Here is a 25,741-nt window from a genome sequence, read left to right on the forward strand (position 1 = left end):
GTTCAGGAGGCTGCCGGCCGGCAGTCTCATAAGCCAAACGGATGATGCTTTTTAGCCAAAAGGAAAGAGAGGTAGCAGTAGCTTTCTGACCTCTCCTCTTACCAGAATAGACGACAAACAAAGAAGATGTCTGTCTGAAATCCTTTGTTGCTTCTAAATAGAATTTTAAAGCACGAACTACATCTAAGTTATGTAACAAACGTTCCTTCTTTGAAACTGGATTCGGACACAGAGAAGGAACAACTATTTCCTGGTTAATATTCCTATTGGAGATGCTACTTGTACAGAGCGGCAAAGAGAATGACTGGGGGGCGGAGCCAGAGGGGGGCTATATGGACAGCTTTGCTGTGTGCTCTCTTTGCCATTTCCTGTAGGTAATGAGAATATCCCACAAGTAAGGATGAAGCCGTGGACCGGACACACCAATGTAGGAGAAACATATATTTAGAACTTTACATATAAAGTGCCACACTATAGCTGAGAGTGTCATAATAAAATAAGACATACTTACCAAAAGACACTCATCTACATATAGAAGATAGCCAAACCAGTACTGAAACGAGAATCAGTAGAGGTAATGGTATATAAGAGTATATCGTCGATCTGAAAAGGGAGGTAGGAGAAAAATCTCTACGACCGATACCAGAGAACCTATTAAATAGATCCCGGATAGGATGACCATTGCATTCAATAGGCAATACTCCCTTCACATTCCTCTGTCATTCACTGCACTCTGAGAGGAAAACCGGGCTTCAACAATGCTGCGAAGCGCATATCAACGTAGAAATCTAGCACAAACTTACTTCACCACCTCCATAGGAGGAAAAGTTTGTAAAAACTGAATTGTGGGTGTGGTGGGGGGTGCATTTATAGGCATTTTGAGGTTTGGGAAACTTTGCCCCTCCTGGTAGGAATGTATATCCCATACGTCACTAGCTCATGGACTCTTGCCAATTACATGAAAGAAATACATTCATTTAAAAACTATTTTAGTGTACTGTCTCTTTAAAATCACCCAATCTGTAAGGAAAGTAGATCACTAACTCTGCGCCTCCGTCCACCCATGGCACAACGCTTTTTTCAATGAGGTGACGTTTCCCCATCAAGACCAACAGCCGTGCGTGTCAACTGACATCATTGGAGAAAGCGATGTGCCGTGGACAGCCAGAGGTGCTGAGTTAGCAATATACTTGCCTTACAGATAGTGTGAGTTTAACATTGTTTTTTACGAAACAATGACAGAAACTAATCTTTATTTTTAGTGATGGTAAATCCTAGCATTTGTTATATGCTTGGATTTACCATCACTTTAATCAAACTTACGCTTAAGAAAAGTAGCATACTCAATAGGCCTTCTGACTCCTGTCATCTAGGCTTCTAGACACTCCATAAAACATAAAATCACAAAAAATCTGGGATGAGATAATAGATTTGGATTTTAAAAATCATTTATAAATATTGCACTTTAGATTGAGAGCTTACCAAGATTCATTTCTTGTATAAAGTCCTTCAAACAATCAAACTAATGCACACAAACCTTCGAAACCTTGTACTAACCTAGTTCGCAAATAATGGCAATGCAAGCACGGACCATCCTATCTCTTTCTTGAAGGCCGTCATTTCCAACCGCTATCAAGGAATTGGCTATAGAACTAGGAAATAAGGAAGCATTCACAGTAATCATCTGGAAAACACAAACAAACAATTATGTAGCTACATATTTAAAGGGACATTTTTTTTGCATAAGGGACATTTTTTGCATAAATGTTTCGTAGATGATCCGTTTATATTGCCCATCTGGGAGTGTTATTTGTATAAAAAAAAAATATATATCAGCTTATTTCAAAATAACATTGTGCTGATTTTCAGACTTCTAGCCTACGTTTTAAATGTATATTGATGTCTACTCCTAGTTGTGTAATAGGTATTTTTATATGCAGGGGAGGGGGGAGTGCCTGCTGTCCCTGTTTCCCCAGCCCCTTTCACTGGGTGTCCCAACCTTATCTCATCAACTGTGCTAAACTGGGAGTTTCTAAGTAAGTTATTAAAAGGTTTTATACTGGGATTTGTATTCTAGTATCTGTGCATATTCTTCTGTATAGTAGTGTCTATTACATGCACTTATATGAATATTGGTGTATAATGTCCATTTAAAGCTCTTTTATTGTGTGTACAAAGATTTACAGATTGAATGGAACTAATTATATTTAAGGTTCAAGGCTTAAAATCTATCAACTAAATTGTATAATACAGAGCTTTCTATATCATGGCTAATATCCTAATATCCATCAGTGAGACCCTGAACCTGCAAGAGGAAGTGTCAGAAATGATAACACAAAAAAACAAAAACAAATGAGGATTATTATCTATTATCTTTATACAAAATGAGATGACGACAAACAACCAACATATAGTGAGAAATGTGTTTGCAGTCTTCCAATGTAACATCTAACAAAGCTCAAATGGCAATGTCCCTTGTATTGCCCTAGATATTGAGATTACCCTTGTAAAATAATCTCTGAGCCCTTCCTGAACTGAAATTCCTATCAGCATGTATGCCTTGACAATGTACACTGTACTATTCAAGTGCAAAACGACTTTGGGTAAAAACAAAACACCATAATTTATGCTTACCTGATAAATTAAATTATTTTGTGGCGGTGAGAGTCCACGATCCATCACTCCAAAGACTTGCACTTCCCTGCCACTAGGAGGATTATATTCCCAAACCAAGAGTTATATAAAACCCCTCCTACCCCACTTGCAACTAATTTTAACATATAGCCAAGCAAAAGAGGTGAGAAAAGAAACAAGAAAAAAATAGGAGCAGGAAGAAAAAAAAAAAGTGCTTAAAAAATAAACACCAAAAAAACACAGGGCGGGGACTTGTGGACTCTCAACCCCATGAAAGAAATTAATTTTATCAAGCAAGCATAAATTATCTTTTTTTCATACAGGTGGTGAGAGTCCATGATCCATTACTCCTGGGAACTAATACCCAATCTGTGGAGTCCACGAGTAATGAGACAAAGAACATATTTTTCCACAGATAACCTACATTCACAAACCCAAAAGAACCCAAAGGGCATAACTTTTTTTTTCTTTTTTTTTTTTCTTTTTTAAACGCACTTAAAATTATCCAAAAGGCAAAAACAAATTAACCTGAGACAACTGCCTGAAGGACTTTCCTACTAAAAGGCTGCCCCAGAAGAAGCAAAAACAAAAATGGTAGGATTTTGTGAAAGTATGCAAAGAATGCAAATTTGGTCAACTAAAGCCTCATTCTTAAAAGCCCAAGAAGTGGCAACTAATCTGGTAGAATGAGCAGCAATCTTAAGGTGAAGGCGGCTGACCTGCCTTCAAGTAAGCCTTATGGACAAAAGCTTCAACCAAGAAGCCAAATAAATTGCAGAAATGTTCTGCCAGGAAGGTGAAAAAAACTAGGTTTTCTGAAATCCTTAGGAGCATCATCATAATACTTCAATGCCCTAAGAGCCCAATTATGAAGAAGTCTCTCTAAAGAATTCTTAGGAGTAGGACACAAAGAAGGGACAACAATTTCTTGACTTATATTGCCTTAAGACATAACCTTCGTTAAGAAGACAAATATGGTCCTTAAACTGACTTACACTGATGAAATATGAGATAAGGAGGATTCACACGAAGAGCAGACAATTCAGAGACTCTTCAAGCAGAAGAGATGACCAAAAGAAACATAACCTTAAAGGGACCTATAACACCTTATAAAAATTGTTTAAACTAACTTATACTTACTAATAATAACAAACTAAGCATTAATCCATATCCTTGATGCTCAGTTTACTCTAAACAGTTCAAGAAGAGTGTCTTCAATCAGACTGCTGATCCAGCGCTTGGTAATGCTATGTATGCCGCCATATTGCCACACGGGCACAGCAGTCATGTGATGTGCATGGCAGATAATGGTATAAATAAAGTTAAGAGGATTATCAAAATGCTCCCTCATTGTGGTGTTAATCAAGCGCTGTATAAACATCATATGTGCCTCATTCATATAAATAAACATTCAGTTTGTGCATTCATTGTTTTAAAATCAAAGCACTGTGTTTTTTTTCTGTGTTAGAAGAAAGAGGAATGTTTATTTTTGCAAATAGCAAGCTACACGGGGAGGAGGAAGGAGGGGGAGAGTAAATCTTATAGAGGTGTGACAATTTATGGACCTAATGAAATAATCTATATTATAAAAAAAATAAAGTTGATTTTACAAGAATTGCATACATAAAAATCATTGTGAAGCTTGCACACCAACATGTACTGTTTGCTTAACATGTGGAGTCCTCCATGGGCTTGCTACCACAAGGGTCCAGTCACTCCCTTACTATTTTGCACGGGGAGGAGGGGGAGAGGCATGCTCCGTGTGAAGAAGGCAGCTGAATAACGATGTATTTACATTTTACTACAAGATTTATGCACTAAGTGTAAGTATCTTTTTAATGTCTAGTCCGTAAAATGTTTGAAGTACTGTGTTATACAGCTGCCTTCTTCCCATGGAGCATGCCCCTCCTTCCTCCTCCCCTCTCCTCCCGGTGTAGCCTGCTAATCTATGGCAATAAGTGCATAAATCTTGTAGTAGTCGAATGTAAATACAGCGTTATTCAGCTATGAGCATGCCTCTCCCCCTCCTTCCTCCTCCCTAATCCCCGTGTAGCTAGCTGTTAGCAAAAATAAACATTCCTCTAGCTGTGGAGACGTATTTCTTGTAACACCGAAAAAAAACACAGTGCTTTGATTTTAAAACAATGAATGCACAAACTGAATGTTTATATATATATATATATATATATATATATATATATAAATGAGGCACATATGATGTTTATACAGCACTCGATTAGCACCACAGTGAGGGAGCATTCTGATAATCCTCTTAACTTTATTTATACCATTATCTGTCATTCACATCATGTGACTACTGCCTGTGAGCAACGTGCGTTACAACATGGCAGGATACATAGCAGCATTGAGCTCAGTATCACCATTCTGTTTGACAACACTCTTCTTGAATAAACTGGGGGTAAGATGCACAGATTGCCTAAATATCCCTTTTCTTCTAGATTTGGAGTACATTTATGAATTAAAAGCAGAAGGTAGTTTGCAGAATTAGCAGCAGGTGTTTAGTGTCCCTTTAAAAGAAAGAAGCTCAATATCCACTTTATGCATAGGCTCAAATGGAGAAGCCTGCAAAATCTTCAAAACCAAATTTAGATTCCAAGGAGGAGAAATTGGTTTAATCACAGGTTTAATTCTGGAAAAAAACCATGAATATCAGGAAGATTAACAATCTTCTTGTGGGACAAAACTGAAAGAGCAGAAATCTAACCTTTCAAAAAACTAACAGATAAACCTTATGCAAACCATCCTGCAAAAACAGCAAAATCCTAGGAATTCTAAAAGAATGCCAGGAAAAAACAGAATTTATGTTTACCTGATAAATTTCTTTCTCCTACGGTGTATCCGGTCCACGGCTTCATCCTTACTTGTTGGATATTCTCAATCCCTACAGGAAGTGGCAAAGAGAGCACACAGCAGGGCTGTCCATATAGCTCCCTCAGGCTCCGCCCCCCCCCAGTCATTCGACCGACGGTTAGGAGAAAAAGGAGAACCATAGGGTGCAGTGGTGACTGTAGTTTACAAAAATAAATTTAAACCTGACTAAAATGCCAGGGTGGGCCGTGGACCGGATACACCGTAGGAGAAAGAAATTTATCAGGTAAACATAAATTCTGTTTTCTCCTACATTGGTGTATCCGGTCCACGGCTTCATCCTTACTTGTGGGAACTAATACCAAAGCTTTGACCGGGGACAGAGAACTTTTTTTCTACGTTCACCTTCCACCCGTGAGATCTTAGAAAGGCCAACACAATGCCTGTATGCGCCTTTGCTCTGTGAAAACACGACGCTTGTATTAAGATATCGTCTAGGTAAGGTGCTACTGCAATGCCCTGCGATCTTAGAACCGCTAGAAGGGACCCTAGCACCTTCGTGAAAATTCTTGGAGCGGTGGCCAACCTTGAAGGGAAGAGCCACAAACTGATAATGCTTGTCCATGAAGGCGAACCTTAGGAACTGATGGTGATCCTTGTGGATAGGAATATGCAGGTATGCATCCTTTAAATCCACGGTAGTCATATATTGACCCTCCTGGATCATCGGTAAGATTGTCCGGATAGTTTCCATCTTGAATGATGGAACTCTGAGAAATTTGTTTAGGATTTTTAAGTCCAGAATTGGCCTGAAAGTTCCTTCCTTTTTGGGAACTACAAAAAGGTTTGAGTAAAAACCCCTTCCTCGTACTGCAGTTGGGACTGGGTGTATTACTCCCATCTTTAAAAGATCTTCTATGCAAAGTAAGAATGCCTGTCTCTTTGTCTGGTCTAAAGACAAGTGAGACATGTGGAACCTTCCCCTTGGAGGAAGGTCCTTGAATTCCAGAAGGTACCCCTGAGAGACAATTTCTAACGTCCAGGGATCCAGAACATCTTTTGCCCAGGCCTGAGCAAAGAGAGAAAGTCTGCCCCCTACTAGATCCGGTCCCGGATCGGGGGCTACCCTTTCATGCTGTCTTGGTAGCAGCAGCAGGCTTCTTGGCCTGTTTACCCTTGTTCCAGCCTTGCATGGGTTTCCATGCAGGTTTGGACTGGGAAGCGTTAACCTCTTCCTTAGTGGCTGTAGAAGTAGAAGCGGGTCCGTTCCTGAAATTGCGAAAGGAACGAAAATTAGACTTATTTTTAGCCTTGAAAGGTCTATCTTGTGGAAGGGCATGGCCCTTTCCTCCAGTAATATCAGAAATAATCTCAACTCTGGCCCGAAAAGGGTCTTACCCTTGAAAGGAATATTAAGCAATTTTGTTTTGGACGACACATCCGCCGACCAAGATTTTAGCCAAAGCGCCCTGCGCGCCACGGTTGCAAAACCAGAATTTTTCGCAGCTAATTTAGCTAACTGAAGAGCGGCATCTGTAATGAAAGAATTAGCCAACTTCAGGGCGTGAATTCTGTCCATAACCTCATCATAAGTGGTCTCCCTCTGTAGGGAGTTCTCTAGTTCCTCAAACCAAAAAGCCGCTGCAGTGGTTACAGGAATAATGCAAGAAATTGGTTGAAGAAGAAAACCTTGTTGAACAAATATTTTCTTAAGCAAACCTTCAAATTTTTTATCCATAGGATCTTTGAAAGCGCAACCGTCTTCTATTGGTATAGTGGTGCGCTTAGCTAGTGTTGAAACTGCCCCTCCACCTTAGGGACCGTCTGCCACGCGTCCCTTCTGGGGTCAACAATGGGGAACATTTTCTTAAATATAGGGGGGGGGGACGACAAAAGGTACACCTGGTCTCTCCCACTCCCTGGTCACAATATTCGCCACCCTCTTAGGTATCGGAAATGCATCAGTGTGTACCGGGACCTCTAAGAATTTGTCCATTTTACACAATTTTTCTGGGACCACCAAGGGGTCACAATCATCTAGCGTAGCTAAAACCTCCTTAAGCAGGGCACGGAGGTGCTCTAGCTTAAATTTAAATGCTATAGTATCTGGCTCTGCCTGCTGAGCAACTTTTCCTGAGTCAGAAATTTCTACCTCAGACAGGCCCTACAGATAAATTATCCGCTGTGTCTGATTGCTCATTTTCTGTATTTAAAACTGAGCTATCGCGCTTTCTTGGAAATGCTGGCAGTTTGGATAAAAAAGCTGCGAGAGAATTATCCATGACTGCTGCTAATTGCTGCAAAGTAACAGGGATCGATGCGCTAGATATCGCCTGCGCGGGCATAATTGGTGTTGACACAGAAGGGGAAGATAAAATACTCTCCTCGTTACCTTCAGCTAAAGATACATCTTGGGCTACATTTTTAAGTGTCATTGTATGGTCCTTAAACTGCTTGGACGCTATAGCACACTTCAAACATAAATTCAATGGGGGTACCGCCATGGCTTTTAAACATATAGAACAAGCGCTATCTGAAGGTTCAGACATGTTTGACAGACTTAGACAGCACTAAAATGCAATAAAAAATACTTTTTAAATAATAAAAGTGCACACTTTATTACCAAAACATCAAATAACCATCAAGGAAACATCCGATTTTAATGAAATTTTCACCACATTATCCTAATGCTTTGAAAAGATTGCACACACATTTTCAGCTCAATTAACCCCTTAATGCCGAAACCGGAGCTAAAACATGAATTTGACCGGTTAAACACACTACAGTATTATGCCACAGCTTCTGCTGAGGCTTTTACTGTCCTTAGGGATTATTTGGAGTAGAAATAAGCCTGTCTGAAGTCCCTCTGAAGTCTCTGGACACCACACGTTAGGCTGCATGAACTGTCTTGTCAAAAACAACTGCGCAACTGAGGCGCGAAAATGAGGCCTCCTCCTCTGCATTACAAAGTGCTGGGGCCTTTCTGAGGAGATTAGGAGTCTAATCAAATGCCAGGCGAATAAAAAACCCCATAAGCGTTTTTATAAGTCACAAAAACACCTAAACTATAAATAATTATGCTAAGAAGCAATCTATTAAGCCCAAAATAGTGTCAACCAGCAACTAAGCCCTTTATTTAAGCCATTATTTTATACATAGTCTAAGAAACATGGCTTACCTTCCCCTATGGGGATTACTGACAGTCTTCTAGCATTACTGGGTTTTGTTAGAAAAATGACTGATCATACCTGAAGCAGTTAAGCCTGCAAACTGTTCCCCCCAACTGAAGTTCTCCTGTATTCAACAGTCCTGCGTGGGAACAGCATTGGATTTTAGTTACTGATGCTAAAATTATAGTCCTCTCAGCAGAAATCTTCATCACTTTCTGCTTCAGAGTAAATAGTACAAGCCGGCACTATTTTAAAATAACAAACTTTTGATAGAAGAAATAAAAACTACAAACTAACACCACAAACTCTTTACCACCCCCGTGGAGATGCTACTTGTTTAGAGCGGCAAAGAGAATGACTGGGGGGGCGGAGCCTGAGGGGAGCTATATGGACAGCTCTGCTGTGTGCTCTCTTTGCCACTTCCTGTAGGGATTGAGAATATCCCACAAGTAAGGATGAAGCCATGGACCGGACACACCAATGTAAGAGAAAATGGCTTACCTATCCCAGAGGGAATTTCTGACAGTCTTCTAGCATTACATGGTCTTGTTAGAAAAATGACTGATCATACCTGAAGCAGTTAAGCCTGCAAACTGTTCCCCCCAACTGATGTTCTCTGGTATTCAACAGTCCTGCATGGGAACAGCAATGGATTTTAGTTACTGGTGCTAAAATCATATTCCTCTTAGCAGAAATCTTCATCACTTTCTGCTGCAGAGTAAATAGTACAAGCCGGCACTATTTTAAAATAAACTCTTGATAGAAGAAATAAAAAACTACAACTAACACCACATACTCTTTACCACCCCCGTGGAGATGCTACTAGTTAGAGCGGCAAAGAGAATGACTGGGGGGGGGGGGGGGGGGCGGAGCCTGAGGGGAGCTATATGGACAGCTCTGCTGTGTGCTCTCTTTGCCACTTCCTGTAGGGATTGAGAATATCCCACAAATAAGGATGAAGCCGTGGACCGGATACACCAATGTAGGAGAAAACACAATCCACACACCAAGAAATAAAGGCCCTTCAGACATGATCAATCTTTCCTGGACACAGGCTCAATACCAAAATCCAGAAACCTTCACTGCCTAAGAACTAACCGTTCAATCTCAATGCCATCAAGTTTAAAAACTTAATATACGGATGGAAAAAAATAAATTTATGCTTACCTGATAAATGTATTTATTTCTTGACACGATGAGTCCACGGATCATCATTAATTACTGTTGGGAATATCACTCCTGCCCAGCAGGAGGCAGCAAAGAGCACCACAGCAAAGCTGTTAAATATCACCTCCCTTCCCTCCCACTCCAGTCATTCGACCGAAGGAGAGAAAGAAAGAAACAAGGTGCAGAGGTGTCTGAAGTTTATAAAATACAACCTGTCTAAATAACAGGGCGGGCTGTGGACTCATCGTGTCAAGAAAGAAATACATTTATCAGGTAAGCATAAATTTTGTTTTCTTTCTAATGACACAATGAGTTCACAGATCATCATTAATTACTGTTGGGAATATATACCCAAGCTAGAGTACACAGATAAGGGAGGGACAAGACAGGAACCTAAACGGAAGGCACCACTGCTTGAAGAACCTTTCTCCAAAAAGCGGCCTCAGCCGAGGTAAAAAAATCTAATTTATAGAAGATTGAATAAGTGTGAAGAGAGGACCAAGTTGCAGCCTTGCAAATCTGTCCCATAGAGGCTTCATCTTTGAATGCCCAGGAAGAGAAAACAACCCTCGAAAAAGGAGCCGTTACTCCCTCAGGAGGCTGCTGTCCAGCAGATTCATAGGCAAAGCAAATGATACTCTTCAGCCACAAAGAAAGAGAAGCAGCTGTAGCTTTCTGTCCCTTATATTAAACAGAAGACTAACAAAAATCCTTAGTCGCCTGAAAATAGAATAGTAGTGTACGTATTCCGTCCATGTAGAAGCCGTTCCTCCTGAGGAGGATTAGGACACAAGGAAGGAACAGCAATCACCTGATTAATGTTCCGATCTACAACTACTTTAGGAAGAAACCCTAATATAGTACATAAAGCCACCTTATCTAATGAAAAATAAGGTAAGTGAACTCATACTGTAATGCTGAGAGTTCTGACACTCTACAAGCAGAATAGAATAGCAACAAGAAACAAAACTTTCCAAGATAACGACTTAATATCCAAGGAATACCTAGGCTCCAACGGAGCCCCTTAAAGAACCTTAAAGGGATTGGCTAGACAGCAAGTCTGTCAAAAGAACTGAAAAAAACAGAATTTATGCTTACCTGATAAATTTCTTACTCCTACGGTGTGTCCGGTCCACGGCTTCATCCTTACTTGTGGGAATATTCTCTTCCCCAACAGGAAATGGCAAAGAGAGCACAGCAAAAGCTGCCCATATAGCCCCCCTCTGGCTCTGCCCCCCAGTCATTCGACCGACGGTTAGGAGAAAAAGGAGAAACCATAGGTTGCCGTGGTGACTGTAGTGGATAGAAAGAAAAAATTTGAAACCTGACTAAAAGCCAGGGCGGGCCGTGGACCAGAAACACCGTAGGAGAAAGAAATTTATCAGGTAAGCATAAATTCTGTTTTCTCTTACATTGGTGTGTCCGGTCCACGGCTTCATCCTTACTTGTGGGAACCAATACCAAAGCTTTAGGACACGGATGAAGGGAGGGAACAAGTCAGGTTACCTAAACGGAAGGCACCACGGCTTGCAAAACCTTTCTCCCAAAAATAGCCTCCGAAGAAGCACACGTATCGAATTTGTAAAATTTGGCAAAAGTGTGCAGAGAAGACCAAGTCGCTGCCTTACATATCTGATCGACAGAAGCCTCGTTCTTGAAGGCCCATGTGGAAGCCACAGCTCTAGTAGAGTGAGCTGTAATTCGATCAGGAGGCTGCCGTCCGGCAGTCTCATAAGCCAATCGGATGATGCTTTTCAGCCAAAAAGAAAGAGAGGTAGCAGTAGCTTTCTGTCCTCTCCTCTTACCAGAATAAACGACAAACAAAGATGAAGTCTGTCTGAAATCCTTTGTTGCATCTAAATAAAATTTTAAAGCACGGACAACATCTAAATTGTGTAACAAACGTTTCTTCTTCGAATCTGGATTCGGACACAGAGAAGGAACAACTATTTCCTGGTTAATATTCCTGTTGGAAACCACTTTTGGAAGAAAACCAGGTTTGGTACGCAAAACAACCTTATCTGCATGGAATACCAGATAGGGTGGATCACACTGCAAAGCAGACAATTCAGAAACTCTTCTAGCAGAAGAAATAGCAACCAAAAACAGAACTTTCCAATATAGTAACTTAATATCTATGGAATGTAGAAGTTCAAACGGAACCCCTTGAAGAACTGAAAGAACTAAATTTAGACTCCATGGAGGAGTCATGGGTCTGTAAACAGGCTTGATTTGGACTAAGGCCTGTACAAAAGCTTGTACATCTGGCACAGCTGCCAGGCGTTTGTGTAACAAAACAGACAAAGCAGATATCTGTCCTTTTAGAGAACTCGCTGATAACCCTTTATCCAAACCCTCTTGGAGAAAGGAAAGAATCTTAGGAGTTAAAATTTTACTCCTAGAGAATCCCTTGGATTCACACCAACAGATATATTTTTTCCATATTTTATGGTAAATTTTCCTAGTCACAGGTTTTCTGGCTTGGACCAGAGTATCTATAACTGAATCTGAAAACCCACGCTTAGATAAAATCAAGTGTTCAATTTCCAAGCAGTCAGCTGCAGAGAGACTAGATTTGGATGTTCGAATGGACCTTGTACTAGAAGATCCTGTCTCAAAGGTAGCTTCCATGGTGGAGCCGATGACATATTCACCAGGTCTGCATACCAAGTCCTGCGTGGCCACGCAGGAGCTATCAGAATCACTGAGGCCTTCTCCAGTCTGATCCTGGCTACGAGCCTGGGAAGGAGAGGAAACGGTGGAAACACATAAGCTAGGTTGAACGACCAAGGTGCCACTAATGCATCCACCAGTGTCGCCTTGGGATCCCTGGAACTGGACCCGTAGCGAGGAACCTTGAAGTTCTGACGAGACGCCATCAGATCCATGACTGAAATGCCCCATAATTGAGTTAACTGGGCAAAGACCTCCGGGTGGAGTTCCCACTCCCCCGGATGTAAAGTCTGACGACTCAAATAATCCGCCTCCCAGTTGTCTACTCCTGGGATGTAAATTGCAGATAGATGGCAGGAGTGATCCTCTGCCCATTTGATGATCTTGGATACCTCTCTCATCGCCAAGGAACTCTTTGTTCCTCCCTGAGGATTGATGTAAGCTACAGTCGTCATGTTGTCCGACTGAAATCTTATGAATCCGGCCTTCGCTAGTTGAGGCCAAGCCCGGAGCGCATTGAATATCGCTCTCAGTTCCAGGATGTTTATCGGGAGAAGAGACTCTTTCCGAGACCATAGACCCTGAGCTTTCAGGGAGTCCCAGACCGCGCCCCAGCCTAATAGACTGGCGTCGGTCGTGACAATGACCCACTCTGGTCTGCGGAAACTCATGCCCTGAGACAGGTGATCCTGAGTCAACCACCAACGGAGTCTCTGGTTAATTGGTCTACTTGAATCTGGGGAGACAAGTCTGCATAATCCCCATTCCACTGTCTGAGCATGCACAGTTGCAATGGTCTTAGATGAATTCGAGCAAAAGGAACCACGTCCATTGCTGCAACCATTAAACCTATTACTTCCATGCACTGAGCTATGGAAGGCTGAGGAATAGATTGAAGAGCTTGACAAGCCTTTAGAAGCTTTAATTTTCTGACCTCTGTCAGAAAAATCTTAATTTCTACAGAATCTATTATTGTTCCAAGAAAAGGAACTCTTGTAGACGGGGACAGGGAACTCTTTTCCATGTTCACCTTCCACCCGTGAGACCTGAGAAAAGCTAATACAATGTCTGTATGAGCCCTTGATCTGGAAAGGGACGACGCTTGGATTAGGATGTCGTCTAGGTAAGGTGCCACTGCAATGCCCCTCGGTCTTAGAACCGCTAGAAGGGACCCAAGCACCTTTGTGAGAATTCTGGGCGCAGTGGCTAAACCGAACGGAAGAGCCACGAACTGGTAATGTTTGTCCAGAAAGGCAAACCTTAGGAACTGATGATGATCTTTGTGGATAGGAATATGTAGGCACGCATCCTTTAAATCCACGGTAGTCATGTATTGACCCTCCTGGATTGTTGGTAAAATCGTTCGAATGGTTTCCATTTTGAACGATGGAACTCTGAGGAATTTGTTTAGAATTTTTAAATCCAGAATTGGTCTGAAAGTTCTCTTTTTTGGGAACTACAAATAGGTTTGAGTAAAACCCCTGACCTTGTTCCACTGTTGGAACTGGGTGTATCACTCCCATCTTTAATAGATCTCCTACGCAATGTAAGAATGCCTGTCTCTTTATCTGGTCTGAAGATAAGCGAGACATGTGGAACCTTCCCCTTGGAGGAAGTTCCTTGAATTCTAGAAGATAACCCTGAGAGACTATTTCTAGAGCCCAGGGATCCTGAACATCTCTTGCCCAAGCCTGAGCAAAGAGAGAAAGTCTGCCCCCTACTAGATCCGGTCCCGGATCGGGGGCTACCCCTTCATGCTGTCTTGGTAGCAGCAGCAGGCTTCTTGGCCTGTTTACCCTTGTTCCAGCCTTGCATTGGTTTCCATGCTGGCTTAGCCTGGGAAGTGTTACCCTCTTGTCTAGAGGCTGCAGAGTTAGGAGACGGTCTGTTCCTGAAGTTGCGAAAGGAACGAAAATTAGATTTGTTCTTAGCCTTGAAAGGCCTATCCTGTGGGAGGGCATGGCCCTTTCCCCCAGTGATGTCTGAAATAATTTCCTTCAATTCTGGCCCAAAAAGGGTCTTACCTTTGAAAGGAATATTAAGCAATTTTGTCTTGGATGACACATCCGCCGACCAAGATTTTAGCCAAAGCGCTCTGCGCGCCACAATTGCAAAACCTGGATTTTTCGCCGCTAATTTCGCCAATTGCAAAGCGGCATCTAAAATAAAGGAATAAGCCAACTTTAGTGCGTGAATTCTGTCCATGACTTCCTCATATGGAGTCTCCTTATTGAGCGAATTTTCTAGTTCCTCAAACCAAAAAGACGCCGCCGTGGTGACAGGAATAATGCACGAAATTGGCTGAAGAAGGAAACCTTGCTGAACAAATATCTTTTTAAGCAATCCTTCCAATTTTTTATCCATAGGATCTTTGAAAGCACAACTGTCCTCAATGGGAATAGTCGTGCGCTTGGCCAACGTAGAAACTGCTTCTTCAACCTTAGGGACTGTTTGCCATGCGTCCCTTCTGGGGTCGACAATGGGGAACATTTTCTTAAATATAGGAGGTGGGACAAAAAGGTATACCTGGCTTCTCCCACTCCTTGTTCACTATGTCCGCCACCCTCTTGGGTATCGGAAAGGCATCAGCGTGCACAGGGACCTCAAGGAATTTGTCCATTTTGCACAATTTCTCTGGAATTACCAAAGAGTCGCAATGGTCAAGAGTAGTTAGCACCTCCTTAAGCAGGGCGCGGAGATGTTCTAACTTAAATTTAAACGTCCCGATATCAGGTTCTGCCTGCTGAGAAACTTTTCCTGAATCAGAAATTTCTCCCTCAGACAGCCCCTCCCTCACTGCCAATTCAGACTGGTGTGAGGGTATTACAGATAAACTATCATCAGCGCCCACTTGCTCATCCTCTGTATTCAAAACTGAGCAATCACGCTTTCTGGGAAGTGTTGGCAGTTTGGATAAAAGATTTGCTATAGAATTATCCATTACTGCAGTTAACTGTTGCATAGTAACAAGCATTGGCGGGCTAGATGTACTAGGTGTCGCCTGCGCGGGCATAACTGGTGTTGACACAGAAGGCGAGGATGATGAACTATTCCCACTACCTTCATTTGAAGAATCATCTTGGGCAACCTTATTAAATGTGACATTACTGTCCTTACTTTGTTTGGACGCCATGGCACAATTTTCATATACATTTAAAGGGGGAATCACCTTGGCCTCCATACACACAGAACATAATCTATCTGAAGGTACAGACATGTTAGACAGACTTAGTCAGGCTATTAATGCAAAAAAAAAGTTTGTAAACAAAACCGTTACTGTCTCTTTAAATAATAAACAGAGTAAACTTTATTTCTGAATGTTTGAAAAACTATGAAGGAATTATCCGATTTTATGAAATTTGCACCATAGTGTCTTAATGCTTTGAAAGTATTGCACACCAAATTTCAAGTCTTTAACCCCTTAAATGAGCAAATCGGAGCTAATTGTTCAATTTAGCAGTTTAAACCCACTACAGTCCCTGCCACAGCCCCGTGGAGATGCTACTTGTTCGGAGCGGCAAAGAGAATGACGGGGGCGGAGCCAGAGGGGGGCTATATGGGCAGCTTTTGCTGTGCTCTCTTTGCCATTTCCTGTTGGGGAAGAGAATATTCCCACAAGTAAGGATGAAGCCGTGGACCGGACACACCAATGTAGGAGAAAGGGGCAGTTTGCAGAGGCTTAGATACAAGATAATCACAGAGGTTAAAAGTATATTATTATAACTGTGTTAGTTATGCAAAACTGGGAAATGGGTATTAAAGGGATTATCTATCTTTAAAAACAATAAAAATTCTGGTGTAGACTGTCCCTTTAAAAAATAAAGTAAGATTCCAGGAAAGCTATAGGGAACTTTCCAATAAATCATTCACCAAACCTTCTTGGAGAAAAACATAATTTATGCTTACCTGATAAATTCCTTTCTTCTGTAGTGTGATCAGTCCACGGGTCATCATTACTTCTGGGATATTACTCCTCCCCAACAGGAAGTGCAAGAGGATTCACCCAGCAGAGCTGCATATAGCTCCTCCCCTCTACGTCACTCCCAGTCATTCGACCAAGGACCAACGAGAAAGGAAAAGCCAAGGGTGAAGTGGTGACTGGAGTATAAATTAAAAAATATTTACCTGCCTTAAAAACAGGGCGGGCCGTGGACTGATCACACTACAGAAGAAAGGAATTTATCAGGTAAGCATAAATTATGTTTTCTTCTGTTAAGTGTGATCAGTCCACGGGTCATCATTACTTCTGGGATACCAATACCAAAGCAAAAGTACACGGATGACGGGAGGGATAGGCAGGCTCTTTATACAGAAGGAACCACTGCCTGAAGAACCTTTCTCCCAAAAATAGCCTCCGAAGAAGCAAAAGTGTCAAATTTGTAAAATTTGGAAAAAGTATGAAGCGAAGACCAAGTTGCAGCCTTGCAAATCTGTTCAACAGAGGCCTCATTCTTGAAGGCCCAAGTGGAAGCCACAGCTCTAGTAGAATGAGCTGTAATTCTTTCAGGAGGCTGCTGTCCAGCAGTCTCATAAGCTAAACGAATTATGCTACGAAGCCAAAAAGAAAGAGAGGTAGCGGAAGCTTTTTGACCTCTCCTCTGCCCAGAGTAAATGACAAACAGAGAAGACGTTTGTCGAAATTCCTTAGTTGCCTGTAAGTAAAATTTTAGAGCACGGACTACATCCAGGTTGTGCAGTAGACGTTCCTTCTTTGAAGAAGGATTTGGGCATAAAGAAGGAACAACAATCTCTTGATTGATATTCCTGTTAGTAACTACCTTAGGTAAGAACCCAGGTTTAGTACGCAGGACTACCTTATCCGAATGAAAAATCAAATAAGGAGAATCACAATGTAAGGCTGATAATTCAGAGACTCTTCGAGCCGAGGAAATAGCCATTAAAAATAGAACTCTCCAAGATAACAACTTTATATCAATGGAATGAAGGGGTTCAAACGGAACGCCCTGTAAAACATTAAGAACAAGGTTTAAATTCCATGGTGGAGCAACAGTTTTAAACACAGGCTTAATCCTGGCCAAAGCCTGACAAAAAGCCTGGACGTCAGGAACTTCTGACAGACGTTTGTGTAACAGAATGGACAGAGCTGAGATCTGTCCCTTTAATGAACTAGCAGATAAACCCTTTTCTAAACCTTCTTGTAGAAAAGACAATATCCTAGGAATCCTAACCTTACTCCAAGAGTAACCTTTGGATTCACACCAATATAGGTATTTACGCCATATCTTATGGTAAATCTTTCTGGTAACAGGTTTCCTAGCCTGTATTAAGGTATCAATAACTGACTCAGAAAATCCACGTCTTGATAAAATCAAGCGTTCAATTTCCAAGCAGTCAGCTTCAGAGAAGTTAGATTTTGATGTTTGAAGGGACCCTGTATCAGAAGGTCCTGTTTCAGAGGTAGAGACCAAGGTGGACAGGATGACATGTCCACCAGGTCTGCATACCAAGTCCTGCGTGGCCACGCAGGTGCTATTAGAATCACTGATGCTCTCTCTTGTTTGATTCTGGCAATCAATCGAGGAAGCAACGGGAAGGGTGGAAACACGTAAGCCATCCTGAAGTCCCAAGGTGCTGTCAGAGCATCTATCAGGACTGCTCCTGGATCCCTGGATCTGGACCCGTAACGAGGAAGCTTGGCGTTCTGTCGAGACGCCATGAGATCTATCTCTGGTTTGCCCCAACGTCGAAGTATTTGGGCAAAGACCTCCGGATGAAGTTCCCACTCCCCCGGATGAAAAGTCTGACGACTTAAGAAATCCGCCTCCCAGTTCTCCACTCCCGGGATGTGGATTGCTGACAGGTGGCAAGAGTGAGACTCTGCCCAGCAAATTATCTTTGATACTTCCATCATAGCTAGGGAGCTTCTTGTCCATCCCTGATGGTTGATGTAAGCTACAGTCGTGATGTTGTCCGACTGAAACCTGATGAACCCCCGAGTTGTCAACTGGGGCCAAGCCAGGAGGGCATTGAGAACTGCTCTCAATTCCAGAATGTTTATTGGCAGGAGACTCTCCTCCTGACTCCATTGTCCCTGAGCCTTCAGAGAATTCCAGACGGCACCCCAACCTAGAAGGCTGGCGTCTGTTGTTACAATTGTCCAGTCTGGTCTGCTGAATGGCATCCCCCTGGACAGATGTGGCCGAGAAAGCCACCATAGAAGAGAATTTCTGGTCTCTTGATCCAGATTCAGAGAAGGGGATAAGTCTGAGTAATCCCCATTCCACTGACTTAGCATGCACAGTTGCAGTGGTCTGAGGTGTAAGCGTGCAAAGGGTACTATGTCCATTGCCGCTACCATTAAGCCGATTACCTCCATGCATTGAGCCACTGATGGGTGTTGAATGGAATGAAGGGTGCGGCAAGCACTTTGAAGTCTTGTTAGCCTGTCCTCTGTCAGGTAAATCTTCATTTCTACAGAATCTATAAGAGTCCCCAGGAAGGGAACTCTTGTGAGTGGAACGAGTGAACTTTTCTTTTCGTTCACCTTCCATCCATGTGACCTTAGAAATGCCAGCACTAACTCTGTATGCGACTTGGCAGTTTGAAAGCTTGAAGCTTGTATCAGAATGTCGTCTAGGTATGGAGCTACCGAGATTCCCCGCGGTCTTAGTACCGCCAGAAGAGCACCCAGAACCTTTGTGAAGATTCTTGGAGCTGTAGCCAATCCGAATGGAAGAGCCACAAACTGGTAATGCCTGTCTAGGAAGGCAAACCTTAGGTACCGATAATGATCTTTGTGAATCGGTATGTGAAGGTAAGCATCTTTTAAATCTACAGTGGTCATGTATTGACCCTCTTGGATCATAGGTAAAATTGTCCGAATAGTCTCCATCTTGAACGATGGAACTCTTAGGAATTTGTTTAGGATCTTTAAGTCCAGGATTGGTCTGAAAGTTCCCTCTTTTTTGGGAACCACAAACAGATTTGAGTAAAACCCCTGTCCCTGTTCCGATCGTGGAACTGGATGGATTACTCCCATTAACAAGAGCTCTTGTACGCAGCGTAGAAACGCCTCTTTCTTTGTCTGGATTGTTGACAATCTTGACAGATGAAATCTCTCTCTTGGAGGAGAGTATTTGAAGTCCAGAAGGTATCCCTGAGATATTATCTCTAGCGCCCAGGGATCCTGAACATCTCTTGCCCAAGCCTGGGCGAAGAGAGAAAGTCTGCCCCCCACTAGATCCGATCCCGGATCGGGGGCCCTCAATTCATGCTGTTTTAGGGGCAGCAGCAGGTTTCCTAGTCTGCTTGCCCTTGTTCCAGGACTGGTTAGGTTTCCAGCCTTGTCTGTAGCGAGCAACAGCTCCTTCCTGTTTTGGTGCAGAGGAAGTTGATGCTGCTCCTGCTTTGAAATTACGAAAGGAACGAAAATTAGACTGTCTAGTCTTGGCTTTGGCTTTGTCCTGAGGCAGGGCATGGCCTTTACCTCCTGTAATGTCAGCGATAATCTCTTTCAACCCGGGCCCGAATAAGGTCTGCCCTTTGAAAGGTATATTAAGCAATTTAGACTTAGAAGTAACATCAGCTGACCAGGATTTTAGCCACAGCGCCCTGCGTGCCTGAATGGCGAATCCTGAATTCTTCGCCGTAAGTTTAGTAAGATGTACTACGGCCTCCGAAATGAATGAATTAGCTAGTTTAAGGACTCTAAGCCTGTCCGTAATGTCGTCCAGAGTAGCTGAACCAATGTTCTCTTCCAGAGACTCAATCCAGAATGCCGCTGCAGCCGTGATCGGCGCAATGCATGCAAGGGGTTGCAATATAAAACCTTGTTGAACAAACATTTTCTTAAGGTAACCCTCTAACTTTTTATCCATTGGATCTGAAAAAGCACAGCTATCCTCCACCGGGATAGTGGTACGCTTAGCTAAGGTAGAAACTGCTCCCTCCACCTTAGGGACCGTTTGCCATAAGTCCCTTGTGGTGGCGTCTATTGGAAACATTTTCCTAAATATCGGAGGGGGTGAGAACGGCACACCGGGTCTATCCCACTCCTTAGTAACAATTTCAGTAAGTCTCTTAGGTATAGGAAAAACCTCAGTACTCGTCGGTACCGCAAAATATTTATCCAACCTACACATTTTCTCTGGTATTGCAACTGTGTTACAATCATTCAGAGCCGCTAACACCTCCCCTAGTAATACACGGAGGTTTTCCAGTTTAAATTTAAAATTTGAAATATCTGAATCCAGTCTGTTTGGATCAGAACCGTCACCCACAGAATGAAGTTCTCCGTCCTCATGTTCTGCCACCTGTGACGCAGTGTCTGACATGGCCCTAATATTATCAGCGCACTCTGTTCTCACCCCAGAGTGATCACGCTTACCTCTTAGTTCTGGTAATTTAGCCAAAACCTCAGTCATAACAGTAGCCATATCCTGTAATGTGATTTGTAATGGCCGCCCAGATGTACTCGGCGCTACAATATCACGCACCTCCCTCTGAGCGGGAGATGTAGGTACTGACACGTGAGGCGAGTTAGTCGGCATAACTCTCCCCTCGTTGTTTGGTGAAATTTGTTCAATTTGTACAGATTGACTTTTATTTAAAGTAGCATCAATACAGTTAGTACATAAATTTCTATTGGGCTCCACTTTGGCATTGCAACAAATGACACAGGTATCATCCTCTGAATCAGACATGTTTAACACACTAGCAAATAAACTTTCAACTTGGAAATACAATTCAATTAGAATAATATTAAAATGTACTGTGCCTTTAAGAAGCACAGAAGATCTATGACAGTTGAAAATTAATAAATTGAAACAGTTATAGCCTCAATCCTTGTAAACAACACAACTTTAGCAAAGGTTTAATCCCATTAGCAAAGATAACAAATTCTGAAAGCAGGAAACAAATTACAGAATAAAAGTTTTTTATCTCAGTCAAACTATAATTCTCACAGCTCTGCTGAGAGAAATTACCTCCCTCAAAATAAGTTTGAAGACCCCTGAGCTCTGTAGAGATGAACCGGATCATGCAGGGAATACAATGAGTTGCTGACTGAAATATTTGATGCATAGAAAAAGCGCCAAAAAACGGCCCCTCCCCCTCACACACAGCAGTGAGGGAGAACAGAAACTGTCAGAAAAACAGATTAAGCAACTGCCAAGTGGAAAAATAGTGCCCAAACATTTATTCACACAGTACCTCAGCAAATGAAAACGATTTTACATTCCAGCAAAAACGTTAAACATAATCTCTAGTTATTAAACAGCTTTATGTATTTCTTACAGTGTAATTCTAGTGAAGTACCATTCCCCAGAATACTGAAGTGTAAAGTATACATACATGACATTATATCGGTATGGCAGGATTTTCTCATCAATTCCATTGTCAGAAAATAAAAACTGCTACATACCTCTATGCAGATTCATCTGCCCGCTGTCCCCTGATCTGAAGTTTACCTCACTCCTCAGATGGCCGAGAACAGCAATATGATCTTAACTACTCCGGCTAAAATCATAGCAAAACTCTGGTAGATTCTTCTTCAAACTCTGCCAGAGAGGTAATAACACACTCCGGTGCTATTTTAAAATAACAAACTTTTGATTGAAGATATAAAACTAAGTATAATCACCATAGTCCTCTCACACATCCTATCTAGTCGTTGGGTGCAAGAGAATGACTGGGAGTGACGTAGAGGGGAGGAGCTATATGCAGCTCTGCTGGGTGAATCCTCTTGCACTTCCTGTTGGGGAGGAGTAATATCCCAGAAGTAATGATGACCCGTGGACTGATCACACTTAACAGAAGAAAAACAGAATTCTAGGAATCCCAACTCTACTCCACGAGTAGCCTTTGGATTCACACCAATATAAATATCTTATGGTAAATCTTTCTAGTCACAGGTTTACATGAATCAAGGTTTCAATGACCAAGTCTGAAATCCACGCTTGGATAAATTTAAGCGTTCAATCAATCAGACTCTGAAAAACTAAATTTGTATGAAAGAAGGCCCTTAGAATTAGAAGGTCCTTCCCCGACTGAAGTCTTCAAGGTGGATGACATGTCCACCAGGTCGGCATACTGAATCATGCAAGGCCACGCTGGTGCAATGAGGGACACCGACGCCCTCTCCTGTTTGATTCGAGCAATGGCTCGAGGAAAAAACAGAATTTATGCTTACCTGATAAATTTCTTTCTCTTGTGATGTATCGAGTCCACGGATTCATCTATACTTATGGGATATTCTCCTTCCCTACAGGAAGTGGCAGAGAGAGCACCCACAGCAGAGCTGTCCATATAGCTCCTCCCTTAGCTCCACACCCCAGTCATTCGACCGAAGGCTAGGAAGAAAAAGGAGAAACTATAGGGTGCAGTGGTGACTGAAGTTTTTTAAATAAAAATATACTACCTGTCTTAAATAGACAGGGCGGGCGGTGGACTCGATACATCACAAGAGCAAAGAAATTTATCAGGTAAGCATAAATTCTGTTTTCTCTTGTAAGATGTATCGAGTCCACAGATTCATCCATACTTATGGGATACCAATACCAAAGCTTTAGGACACGGCTAAAGGGAGGGACAAGACAGGTACCTAAAACGGAAGGCACCACTGCTTGTAAAACCTGTCTCCCAAAAAAAGCCTCCAAAGAAACAAAAGTATCAAATTTGGAAAAAGTATGAAGCGAAGACCAAGTCGCCGCCTTACAAATCTGTTCAACAGAAGCCTCATTTTTAAAAGCCCATGTGGAAGCCACTGCTCTAGTAGAATGAGCAGTAATTCTTTCCGGAGGCTGCTGGCCAGCAGTCTCATAAGCCAAACGGATAAAGCTTTTCAGCCAAAAGGAAAGAGAGGTAGCCGTAGCCTTCTGACCTCTCCCTTTACCAGAATAAACAACAAACAATGAAGATGTTTGACGGAAATCTTTAGTTGCTTGTAAGTAGAACGTTAAAGCACGAACCACATCAAGATTGTGCAACAGACGTTCCTTCTTTGATGAAGGATTAGGACACAGAGAAGGAACAACAATCTCCTGATTGATATTCCTATTAGAAACAACCTTAGGAAGAAACCCAGGTTTGGTACGCAAAACCACCTTATCTGCATGGAAAACTAGGTAAGGTGAGTCACACGGTAAAGCAGATAACTCAGAAACTCTTTGAGCCGAAGAGATAGCTACTAACAACAAAACTTTCCAAGATAGAAGCTTAATATCTATGGAATGCATAGGTTTAAACGGAACCCCTTGAAGAACTTTAAGAACCAAGTTTAGGCTCCATGGCGGAGCAACAGGTTTAAATACAGGCTTGATCCTGACCAAAGCCTGACTAAATGCTTGAACGACTGGAACATCTGCCAGACGTTTGTGTAAAAGAATAGATAAAGCAGATATTTGTCCCTTTAAGGAACTAGCTGATAATCCCTTCTCCAATCCTTCTTGGAGAAAGGACAAAATTCTAGGAATCCTAATCTTACTCCATGAGTAACCCTTGGATTCACACCAACAAAGATATTTGAGCCAAATCTTATAATAGATTTTCCTGCTAGCCTGAATCAGGGTATCAATGACCGATAGAATCAGGCGTTCAATCTCCAAGCAGTCAGACGCAGAGAAATTAGATTTGGATGCTTGAACGGACCTTGGATTAGAAGGTCCTGCCTCAATGGCAGAGTCCACGGTGGAACAGATGACATGTCCACCATGTCCACCAGGTCTGCATACCAGGTCCTGCGTGACCACGCAGGCGCTATCAGAATCACAGAAGCTCTCTCCTGCTTGATTCTGGTAACCAGACGTAGGAGGAGAGGAAACGGTGGAAATACATAAGCCAGATTGAAGGACCAGGGCACTGCTAGAGCATCTATCACTACCACCTGGGGACCCGTAACGAGGAAGTTTGGCGTTCTGACGGGACGCCATCAGATCCAATTCTGGTGTGCCCCATAGCCGAGTCAGCTGGGCAAATACCTCCGGATGGAGCTCCCACTCCCCCGGATGAAAAGTCTGACAACTTAGGAAATCCGCCTCCCAGTTCTCTACCCCTGGGATATGGATTGCTGAGAGATGGCAAGAGTGATCCTCCGCCCATCGGATTATTTTGGTTACCTCCATCATTGCTAGAGAACTCCGTGTTCCTCCTTGATGATTGATATAGGTTACAGTTGTGATGTTGTCCGACTGAAATCTGATGAATTTGGCCACAGCTAGCTGAGGCCACGCCTGAAGCGCCTTGAATATCGCTCTCAGTTCTAGAATGTTTATTGGGAGGAGAGATTCCTCCCGATACCATAAGCCCTGTGCTTTCAGGGATTTCCAGACTGCACCCCAGCCTAGCAGGCTGGCATCTGTCGTTACTATGAGCCACTCTGGCCTGCGGAAACACATTCATTGAGACAGGTGGTCCTGAGACATCCACCAGAGAAGAGAATCTCTGGTCTCTTGGTCCAGATGCAGTTGAGGAGATAAATCTGCATAATGCCCATTCCACTGTTTGAGCATGCATAGTTGCAGTGGTCTGAGGTGTAGGCGGGCAAAAGGAACTATGTCCATTGCCGCTACCATGAGTCTGATTACCTCCATACACTGAGCCACTGATGGCCAAAGAATAGAATGAAGAGCTCGGCAAACGATTAAAAGTTTTGATTTTCTGACCTCCGTCAGAAATAACATAATTTATGTAAGAACTTACCTGATAAATTCATTTCTTTCATATTAGCAAGAGTCCATGAGCTAGTGACGTATGGGATATACATTCCTACCAGGAGGGGCAAAGTTTCCCAAACCTCAAAATGCCTATAAATACACCCCTCACCACACCCACAATTCAGTTTTACGAATAGCCAAGAAGTAGAGTGATAAAAAAGTGCGAAAGCATATAAAATAAGGAATTGGAATAATTGTGCTTTATACAAAAATCATAACCACCCCAAAAAGGGCGGGCCTCATGGACTCTTGCTAATATGAAAGAAATGAATTTATCAGGTAAGTTCTTACATAAATTATGTTTTCTTTCATGTAATTAGCAAGAGTCCATGAGCTAGTGACGTATGGGATAATGATTACCCAAGATGTGGATCTTTCCACGCAAGAGTCACTAGAGAGGGAGGGATAAAATAAAGACAGCCAATTCCTGCTGAAAATAATCCACACCCAAAATAAAGTTTAATGAAAAACATAAGCAGAAGATTCAAACTGAAACCGCTGCCTGAAGTACTTTTCTACCAAAAACTGCTTCAGAAGAAGAAAATACATCAAAATGGTAGAATTTAGTAAAAGTATGCAAAGAGGACCAAGTTGCTG

General features: G+C 42.4%; 1 protein-coding gene across 3 annotated transcripts in view; it reads right to left on the minus strand.

Moving 5' to 3' along the window:
• RICTOR (RPTOR independent companion of MTOR complex 2) overlaps window positions 1-25,741 on the minus strand; it is a 611,164-nt gene that overhangs the window by 509,754 nt on the left and 75,669 nt on the right. For all 3 annotated transcript variants that reach the window (XM_053701222.1, XM_053701221.1, XM_053701220.1), the window contains exon 4: window positions 1,558-1,684. In XM_053701222.1, coding sequence (XP_053557197.1) covers window positions 1,558-1,684 — 127 coding nt within the window. The remainder of the gene's footprint in view (window positions 1-1,557; window positions 1,685-25,741) is intronic.

The sequence above is a fragment of the Bombina bombina genome, chromosome 2, assembly GCF_027579735.1.
Source record: "Bombina bombina isolate aBomBom1 chromosome 2, aBomBom1.pri, whole genome shotgun sequence".
Lineage (NCBI taxonomy): Eukaryota > Metazoa > Chordata > Amphibia > Anura > Bombinatoridae > Bombina > Bombina bombina.